The following is a 10,571-nucleotide window of genomic DNA, read 5'->3' on the forward strand; positions in this document are numbered from 1 at the left end:
TTTAAGTTAACTTTAACCCACGACAGAAACCTAAGAAATGTGTGACAGATTCCACAGAGATTGTAAAAATTGCCTTTCTTCGCTCCCTATGAAAGACATGACATCAAGAATGAGAAAAGAAAGAGGAGAAGATAGTTTTAGTAGCATAAATGAAATGCAAGATGGTTGAAGGCTGAAAAAAAAAAACAACAGCTACCTGAAAACAAACCCCTGCCTGCTCCAAATTATATCCTTGGGTTAATGTACACAATTTCTAGTCAACTCCAGAAGGGTTATGTCTTCATGTGACTAAAGACACAATTTAGTTTGCAGCTGACAAACCAAATGGCTGCATCACACGTAGCTTTGGCACATTTGTCCCACTTAAGCTCTCTTTTGAGGTCCTTGCAACATCTATTGCACAAAGACTTTAGGCTAGCTTTGAAAGGGTTAAATTTCATGCTTAGAGAATTACAGAGGGTAAACAATTTCTCCTTATTACTTGGTTCTGGTAAAGTTTAAGAAAGGATGAAACAAGCTTTTATTTCCTTTATGTATTTTCATTAGTTTGTGGACATGAGGGACTGGCGCTTGGAGGCAGTGGATGACAATACTGACATTCCCGTCACTTTCAATCCAGTCAGTAATAGTGTAGTGGCTGATGTTCAAGAGCTGCCTGCTTCCATGCATAGTTTGTACTGGAAAGCACCACCGTCTTACCTGGGAGAGAAGGTAAATGACCCCTAACTCATCTGTTTTAATAACATGTATTCATTTTTTGCCAGCATTGTTGATAAAGAGTTTCATTATTTTTCTTAGATACATTTCTCTCTCTTCCCTCACAAGATTCTTCTGTCTCTTACCTGGCATGCCAGGAGTCACATTTGTCTTTTGAGTACAGTGTTAAAATTATAATCAGTAACGCGGAATTATTCCTCTTGCTGGATGCCAGGGAGGTATTTATGTGAACAGCATGGTCAGGAACTATGGTTCAGGGAGCTGACACCTTCAGCTGCTTTTCTGAAACCCAGAACATGTAGAGCTTGCCAATGTGCCCGAGTATCCTTTAGATTCCCTAGAGTATCTCCTGGGCAGATTTCCAGAAGAACAAAAGGTGATTTTGTGCTCAGCGGCCCACAAAAACCCCAACATTTTGCCTTCAATATGTTGCTTGGGAAGAGCAACACCTGTTTTTCTAACCTTTGTATTCTTTGAATTCTTTGCTTGCTGCTCTTCCTGTTCATGCGTGGGGACAGTCCCTTGCGTACGGTTAATACCTATCAACATTTCAGCCTGGGGATCACACTGACTGGGGGACTTTGCTAGTGGTGGCTTGCGGGCCCAGAGCCCCATGTTCTCCTTGTCTGTGACTCTGACTGTGTCAATAGTTGTTAGCCAGTTGTAAGACACACAAACTTTTCGGATGCAATCCTGCTCTCACGTAAGTGAAAACAAATGGGATAGACACCGGATCATTAAAGATGGTGTGATTTTTGAAGTCCCTCTTAGTCCTCATTTTAAGGATTAGAGCAGTATTTTTCACCCTGCTCTCCTGTGCTCAGAGGTACATGTTTTTCAGTTAACAGCATGTTTGGTTAGGGTGCTTTTTGTTAACGTTATAGTGGTTCTTGTTTTAATGTCTACAAATTATTTTTCAAATAAATTTCATTATAAAGCATACTTTATCTACTACTTTTGTTGTTCCCATAACAAAATATAAAGCAGGCAATAACTGTTTTTAAACACAGCTATTAAGAACAGTATCTAACTAGGCGTGGCATGACTTGCTTTTATGTACAATGGCAACACTGTAAATAAAATAGTTCTATTTTTGGACCTGCTTTTTCTGTACACTGTGTGCAAGTGTATATTTTAGCACAGGCAATACTGCAGTAGTGAAAGTCCCCCAAAAGCTCTATCTTGCTGCTAGTTTTACAAGCTCATAAATTTGTTGATTATTCACATTATTGTATTCTGAAAATGTCAGGTTTTGGTGTACCTCTGCCAGAAAACGTGAACAAGATCACTTCAGATATGTTTCAGTATGGTGAGGGTAAAAATACTGATTTCCATTATCATAAACCTTTTAACTAGTTCCACTGGAATATTAATATTTAGCAGAATATTTTTTCTTTCCTCTATCTTTTGTTTACAAAGTTAAAAGGGAATCAAATGTAAAATCTATAGCAGTGCAGGAGCTAACAGTCATTGAGAAATTCAGATCACATCATCCCCATTTTCTGCTCTTTTGTATTTTAACATTTTATTTAGACCACTCTTAATGTTAGAAAATAAATATTGCACATATAGAATATAGAGGGTAGTTTATAACACCAATATTTTCCCATTAAAAAAAATAATTCAAAAAGCAGTAACATAACAGCCTATCATATGATACAGTCCTAAAATGTGTGCTAAACAGGAAATTTTTGAAATAAATTCTTTTATACAGGGTTGTTTTGATTGTGTTGGCAAAATGTAGCCAATGTTCCAAATTATACTTTTGAAAATGCAGTTGGCTAAAGATAATAGCATTAATTATGGCCCTGTGATACAAGGAACACATTTAGTATTGAGATGTCTATATTTTGTTTGTAATTCATCAAAGTATATGGAAAGGGGTAGATCGAAGAGATCAAAGGCTGGTGCTTACCTGCAGAACACCAAAACCTGACAAAGCAGTTCTTCCTCCCATGTCAAAACCAAGCATAAGCTATAAAGGAAGACAGCAAGGACTGAAAACCAAAGTGGTGTATCTGTGGCAAAACACCTGGTTTCAGCTAGTACCCACAAACCTTCCTTCTAGGCTCGTCTTGGAGCAGAAGCTGTCTAGGCTGTGCCTGGACCTTCCTTTCCTCTCAACATGTTTTGAACTGAGTCACTCAGACATAACCCAGGGAAGCCGTTTGTCAGATAATTCAAACATACTTGCCCAAGTCTTTGTTCTGAGCAGCAGCGTGTGTATTTGGTTGGGTTTGAGGTTGTCTGTGGTCACCTGTAGTGGAGCCAAAAGAAGTGTGTTTTCAGCTCAGCCTACAATGACAATCTGTTTACAACAGAGCTGATATCAGCTTCAGTAGAAGTCCTGTTCTCCAGAAGGTCAGCAAAGATTTCCTGATTAGATTCCTGTTTGTAGTAAGTTTATAAAAGCCACCTTTAAACATTCTTAGTCTGACTTTTTATGCATGGCTGTTCATGGGGTTCACTAACACTTTCATTGTCAGTCTGACGCCTGCTCTTGATTAGCCAAATCTGTTCTGTAGGGTCAGGAGAAGAACAACATTCATGGCAACATGTGATTTCTCCATGACACAGATGGTGTGATCCCAGGTATGAAAAAAACCCTCGGTGAACGTAACCTTCCAGAGAACAGTGACTGCTCAAAAAGTGATGTCAGATACACAAAGTCAACAAAATAGAAAGTAATTTCTTCCAAGCAATATGTATTTTCATATTTTGTCTAAAAAACAAAGAGTAAATATGTTGTTTACAATGCTGAAGATGGGGTAAACTTGAATACAAAGTATTATTATTATCAGGCAATAGTGCAGTAGAGTATCTCTGGTCTTGTGTATTTCATTACAGCTTTCTTCATATGGTGGCTTCCTAAGTTACCAAGTGAAATCTTTTGGCTTACCTAGTGAGGGCATGGTTCTTCTGGATAAGAGACCTGATATACAACTAACAGTAAGTTCTGAAATATTATTTTTCCTTTCGAGCAATACCAATACCATGATTTTTTCTGTTACCTGACAGCTATTGCAAATTTTGCCCCATAGTGTGCTTAACTTTCATAGCAACTTGCTACAGTTCTACTGAAGTGATTTTACAGCATTTTGCTCAAAGCCATCAACGCACCTCTCTCTGTTGCCGAAGTAACATTATTAAGCATAACAGACTTGAGAGCAAATAAAAATATAAAACATTATTTTCTCTGTAAAATGCACCTGTGGAAAAAAAATTAATTAATGCCTTGCACACTTGTGAACAGCTATAGCCTCGACTCTGCAAAATATGGCCTGGATTCCATGTGTAATTAATCTCATTTTCTGTGAGCATTTTCTTCAGTATAAAATTAAGCATAATATTAAGGCTTCAAGAAACTGAAGTAAAAAATGCATTTTAGGTTAACAGTTTTTTAATTTAAGAACTTTATGACCAAAATTGAAATCTTTCACTGTTTGTTGAAATTCCCAGGGGAGTGGCTTTGTTTCTTCAGACCATCAGAAATGCTAATTCAGTATCTAGGATTCTTATTGGGAAACATGCCCCATAAAGCACTACAGTAGTACGCAAAGTTGCATGTGGCCAGGATGCAAAGGAGAGTGTTTGAAAATGCAAAACCATTTTTACTCAAAAGTAATAACTAGTTCCTGTGAAAATTAAATTCGCTTGGTGTTTTGTTTGAAAGCAAAGTTGTTAATAGGCAAAAGCAGTGGAAACTCTGCTGACACTGGAACGCAGTGCTTGCTATACCGCTTTGCTGACAAAATGACATACAGTTTTCCTAGTATTACTTTGTTTTTATCACCCAAAGAATGGAATTAATGTGCTTCACCAAATTTAATTGCATCTGAACACTTTACCACAAAAAGTAGTGAAACAGCAATGTTATATCCTCATTCTCACATAGGGCCAGCAAATGAAAGTTGTTTATATGGATCCCAACAACCCACTGCCTGACCGTCAATATTATGGCCGTGTGCAGCTAGTTGAGGTAAGAATTGAAAATGGAATGGCCTTCTCTTTTCTTCCCCGTGGCACGTAAAAAATACGCAGGTAGTATGTGCAGAAATACCAAATACCTGATCATGTTAATGAATATAAACTTAAATACTGTAGATCTTTAATATAAAAACCAGTTTTTCTCTCTCTTTGCTGCCACATTGAACCTAGATTCTGCTTCATGCCATGTAATTTTAGCACCTCTAAGTTAGGCATCTTGTCCAATTCAGCCCTTAGCACTCCCTCCAGGGCCAGTGAAGTAATACTGAGTCAGTCATCAATGGACGATGATTCATTGCAGCCCCAGACTGTGCTTAATAGGGATGGAATGAACTGTTATCTGTTTTCCTTGGTGTCTAGCTACCTAGTTTAGAATGGGTGGCCAACATGCAGGCAGGTGAACCTCGCAGGGTCCTACCTTAAATCTGTGCTCAGAAGGTCAAACTGGGTTATTTATTTTGGTCTGATATATAGGCAAAAAATATGTTTCTTCAAGCCAGATTCCATTTTCAGTAATGCTGTAGCGGCAAGAAAGCATGTGAAGGTAGCCCTGAAAGACTGGATTTCTAGGACTTTGCTTATCCTTAAAAATAAAAGCATTTTTTTCCAGCCTTCTATGCTTTGGTGGGTGATACTTCAAAGAAGTGTAGATGACTGAAGAAGAACCTATATGCTTCTTCCCTTTTCAGTACCTCAAAGCCATTATATGTACCTTGCAAAGTAAAGGGTACATCCCTTTTTATGCTCATTATTTTCCACCTGTCCTGCGTTTGCATTAATTATATTTTTTTTCCTGAACCCTATTTCACCCCACACCAATTGACACTATAGAAGTCTGTTCCATAGGGTTTTCCTCCCTTTTTCTGTCATCCTGTCATCTTTGCAAATACTCTTTTTAAGAAGCTGCAGGGCAGCACTCACTTTGTACCCTTACTGTGCAGGGAAACTTCAGGCATGCCAGCAGCAATGACCTTGTATCCAGAGAAGAACTGATGATAATCCTGTCTAGACTAGATGGCTTACACATCAGAGGCCTTTACTTCACAGAGACTCAACGATTAACCCTTGGTGAGGTTGGGCTGGAAGAAGCCACCAGCGCTGGAAGTGGCAGCGTTGCATACAGTGTAGAGACATGCTCCTGCCCTCCGGAGTATGCTGGTGACTCATGTCAGGTACGAAGCGTTTGCCTCCACACTCTGCCATTATCTTCTGTCTTGCCTACAGCTATACATACTGGTTTAGTTAGAGGAACAGGTTAGTTATTAAAGTAATTAAACGTGCTTCTTGTAAGCATGTGCACTTTCAATGGCTCAAATACTTTCACTGTCTAAGAAGCACCGCAGGGTTATTCAACTCGTGATTGCTTTTGCGGAACTGTGAATGTCATTTTACATGTGTAAGGCACTATAATGAGAGATTCTTCTGTGATACCCTACAAGAGGCTGAATAATCTGGGCCGATACTTTAATAGAGGGAAGGTCAGAGGTGACTTGAGCACAGTCTGTGAGACCCTACACATGGATACGTTTCCTTATTTTGTCAGGGAAGTACATAACAAGGTCCAAGGGAACAACCTGAACCTAGATAATACTGGGTATTTTCCTGTTTTCATAGAGTGACTAACACTTTTCCTATTTTTGTAGTAAAATATTTGAAAGTTGAAGTTAAAATATTTGAAAAAATATTTGAGATATTCTTACAAAAGATAATGTAAACGTTGGAACATTGCAAAGTAATAACGTTACCTGAGGAATGGTGAAATCCTATCCACAGTTGTATATCCTGTCCCTGATGCTGTTCCCATAGCTGTAATTATTTTGGTTGTCACTTTGCTTGGCTTAGAGCTTGACTGTTCCCATGTGTAAGCACCCTAGGCAGCATAATAAAGTACTGGAGAGATAAGCAGTGTACAAAGTGCACAAAATATGAGAAATTATTCTCTCAGAAAATGGCTGAGGGTTACCATAAAGCGGCAATTGCTACACTAACCTTGCAAACATTTTTGAAATGAAAATGAAAGAATAGTATCTAGACTGGAGCAGCTGCAGAGAGTCTGAACAAAACATTTATGGCTGGCTTATGTCTTGTGTGCATCCACTGCTCAGGGCTGCTGTTAATCATCTGTTGAATACTTAATTGGAAATATGTATAGAAACTTATTTTTTTCACGTTTGATCTTTTGGGTCACACACAAATTGATGAGCATTGGCTGAAATTCGTACTGCCATCCTATTGCTTTCAACATACTGCCTTGATAAACTAAGCTGCTGGGTTTTTTTATATAACCTGGTGGAAACATATAGCCAAAGGAAATGATCAGACACTCACTGGGTAGTTCATAAGCCCCGTATGTTTATGCAGCATTACTCAGGCAGTGATTTACTACTCTAATCACCCAGCTCTGTCTGGCTGCCTTAGGTGGGGAGGAGGTGATGCCTGCCACACCCCGACTTAGGTATATATTGAGCTACAGGAACTGCGGGGTTACTTGTTAACCTCAGGAACAGTAATGTGTGCTGTACAACTTGACTCACGTATAAAGTTTAAAGGTGGGGCCCATCACAGCACAGAGCCTCATTAATCTGAGTCAGAAGCTTGGAGAAGAAGGGAGAGTATAAGGGAACGGGCGAGCGCGGAAAGGATAGCAGCATATGTTCGCAGTGGAGCTACAGTGAAAGGATGGCCCGAACGCAGAGGCTGAAGAGTGCAGGATGGCTGGTTGTCACGTTAGTAGCCCTGGGGCGTTGTTTAGCACGAGATATGCAGCAACAGAGGCTATTGTATCCTCACCTTCAGGAGGGGAGGCAGCAGCAACAAGTTCAAAGGGATTTTTACCTGAGACAGGTAATTTGTTTTCTCTTGCTTCCTTCTTTCTCTTCATTTTTAAATGGACTAATTTGATAACAACTCCTACATTACTTTATATAAAAGTAATAGAAAGGCTAATCTTCTTATGTCTCAGAGTACTTTGCTAACAAAAACCTGTGCGGGAAGTTTCTTTTAAATTGTTGTTTACTTGAAAAAAATCAGCCTGAACTCCTAAGCAGCCTAGAGCTTTATCTTCGTGTGGAATCACTTTCTCAGTATCAAAAATGCTGCTTCGAAAACAAAATGCCCACATACTTCAAATGTGTTGTTTTAAAGACAGCATAAATAGAAAAACAAAAAGCTGCATAGATTTTTTCCAAATGCATTTGGATGTATTTTTAAAGTGGCCTCCAAAAAGAGACTTTCAGTAAATAAAATTTATAAACATTAGAGCCTATGTTTTACTTAGTCATGCTGTTTAATGTATTACGGGCCCTCGTTTCATTAGAAGCTGTGTATATTGGCTCCCCATTGTTCAGGGAACATAGTCACCATTTTAAAACATGTATCTGAAAAATTTCCATTCCCTTTCTAAATTCAGTCCTTGCTCACACTGAAGTCAGTATTAAAAGCTGTTGATGATATTAGTATTTTGTATAGTTGGTTGGTTTTTTTTTTTTTTTCATTTATCTGACATGTAAAGAAGGCAAAGGTGCCACTAGCAACTGTTGTTTAAACAGCAATAACTCAATATTCCTTTTCGGAATTGCTTTGGGAGAGGTGAATTTTTTTTTTTTTTGGTAGTTACATGGTTGATAAATTCACTGTTTGATCCTGTCCCTTCTTAAATACTTACACTTCAAACCCCTGGAACATGATTTGAGACATTGTCCCGCAAACCCTTTGCTCTTCAGAATAGTCCCATCAATATTGGTGGTGCAATTGCTATGAGAAAAGATTTATGGCTTTAAAGTTCAACTGTCACTTGTTTTCCGAATGTTGTTGGGGACAGCCCCTAATGGTGAGGTAGAGGCAAGGTGTAGGTGCAGTGCAGAAGTACATTGCTGGAGGCAGGAACCTGGGAGGTGTTTGCTTCGTGGGGAGCACAGTTTCCTCCCCACTTCTGTACAACCTCTGATCTTCCTTGCACCACGCCAGCTTAGTTACTAGTGAAAAGGAGCTAGGGAATAGAAGGGGTAGACAATGTTCAGTCATTGCTGGTGGAGCTGAGAAGTTGGGCATGAATACTTGCATCAGTGTATACAGGAAGGCTCCATGCCTAGGAAGAGTTCATTGTACATTGTGCCTTCCCTGCCCATGCCAAGCAAGAACCTGGTTTTAACATATTAGTTACTACCTTCCTTATGTAGGCTAACAAAATTCATGTCTCTCGCTTCATTCATACTGTTCCTCTGGGTCAGCTCCCTGTTTAAACCCAACTTTATCTGCCAGGCTGTGCTCCTGCTCCTGTGCCCTTGATAGCCGAACGTTCTTCTCATGCTTCCCAGGTCTCTGGGACAAGCCTGTACTTAGAAATTAGACTGCTGTAGGTTTTGTAAAATCACTTAGCTCTGTCTAAGCATGGCTTTGTATAGCTCCAAGTAGACTTACTGGGGAAGTTATGATGAATTCATGTAAAAGATTTCTCATTAGAAGTATTTCAAAGGAATACATTGCAGTTAAATTAATATCAGTATTTCATATAACCACTAGCTAATATGTGAGATTTCCATGTGTTCTTCTTTGAGGATACTGTAATATGAATCTATCTTCCTATCCTTTTCTGTGGTTTGAAAGTCATATTCTACACCTTTGTACATAGCCACAGGAAATGTATTTTGTTTAGAGGTTACAGTCAACATGATGACTACTACCACAAAGTGTAGAGTTTCAGATGCTTAGACTGAAACTTCTTCAGTTCCATTCTTTGTTGCCATTTGTTGTGTTAAAATACTTATTATTTAAGGAATAATACGGGCTTAAAAGAGCTTGCCAGGAAATGTGTACCTCCGCTGCTCCTTGGAAATGGCAAATAGTTTCAAAATACCCTTCCCATAACCTGTAAAACTTTCTTTCTGCCAACACTCACGATTTTTTCTCTCTCTGCTTATTGTCTAGGAATGTGGTCTTGGATTTTATCGTGAGAATAAAGGACTATTCACTGGACGCTGTGTCCCTTGCAACTGCAATGGAAATTCAAATAGGTGTCAGGATGGTACTGGAAAATGTCTTGTAAGTAACAATTTAACATTCAAGAAATGTATTTTTAATAAAAGAGAAAAAAATATCTCTTACTGTAGTATAGACTACACACTATTGTTAAATTCCTAGCAACTAAAAATAATCCTTGCATGCCTCATTCTCTATATCTTGTACTGTTAAGTTGCGTACACGTACATGTGTGTTTAATGTGGGTGATTAGAATAATTTGTGTCCTTGTTTTTGTTTTTGTTTTTCCCCTATAAGTTTTATTAGCTCATGGTACAAAAAAGTCACCAAATTAGCACCTACGTAAATGGTTGCAGTTATTTATAATAAATATGGGGTCTTATCCTGGCATATGCACTTCTTGGTTTTATACCAAGGGTTTGCCAATGCTGACAAATAGTGTGTTAATGCATAGCATAGTCTGTTTAATCAGCATCAGTAAATCTCCACTAATCTTAATTTACACCTACATGGATTAAAAAATATTGGAGTAAATAAGATGAGATAAAGGGGATAAATGTTAAATTAATTAGAAAATTTCAGCTGTTACACAAGATATAGTGGGGCGGATTCTGTTCCCTGGCACACCGTATTGAACCCAAAGCAGCTTCATGGGAGTGGGTCAGCCCTTGTAGCAATGCAAGTGTGACATTTGTCTGACCGTGCTTCTCCAGCTTATATTCGTGATGCCTCTTTGTACAGTTTGTTCTGAAAAATTCCCCCTGAAAAACTTTTCACTGATTTTTCACTTATTATGTAAACAAGAACCTTGCCAACATCTTTCACGGTCTGTCTTCTCTGTTATTTCTTCCTTGTTCGTGCTGCATCCGTTCTGCCTGCGGTGCATTCCT

The 10,571-nt window shown here is 38.7% G+C and overlaps 1 protein-coding gene across 1 annotated transcript in view; it reads left to right on the forward strand.

The window, feature by feature from the left end:
• Window positions 1-546: 546 nt before the first annotated feature.
• LOC104470190 (laminin subunit alpha-3-like) overlaps window positions 547-10,571 on the forward strand; it is a gene marked incomplete at both ends in the record, with an annotated part of 47,202 nt that continues 37,177 nt past the window's right edge. The window contains 5 exons of the mRNA XM_010085024.1: window positions 547-711; window positions 3,565-3,666; window positions 4,613-4,696; window positions 5,646-5,876; window positions 9,631-9,744. Coding sequence (XP_010083326.1) covers window positions 547-711; window positions 3,565-3,666; window positions 4,613-4,696; window positions 5,646-5,876; window positions 9,631-9,744 — 696 coding nt within the window. The remainder of the gene's footprint in view (window positions 712-3,564; window positions 3,667-4,612; window positions 4,697-5,645; window positions 5,877-9,630; window positions 9,745-10,571) is intronic.

The sequence above is a fragment of the Pterocles gutturalis genome, unplaced genomic scaffold (genome assembly GCF_000699245.1).
Source record: "Pterocles gutturalis isolate BGI_N339 unplaced genomic scaffold, ASM69924v1 scaffold27205, whole genome shotgun sequence".
Taxonomy (NCBI): domain Eukaryota; kingdom Metazoa; phylum Chordata; class Aves; order Pterocliformes; family Pteroclidae; genus Pterocles; species Pterocles gutturalis.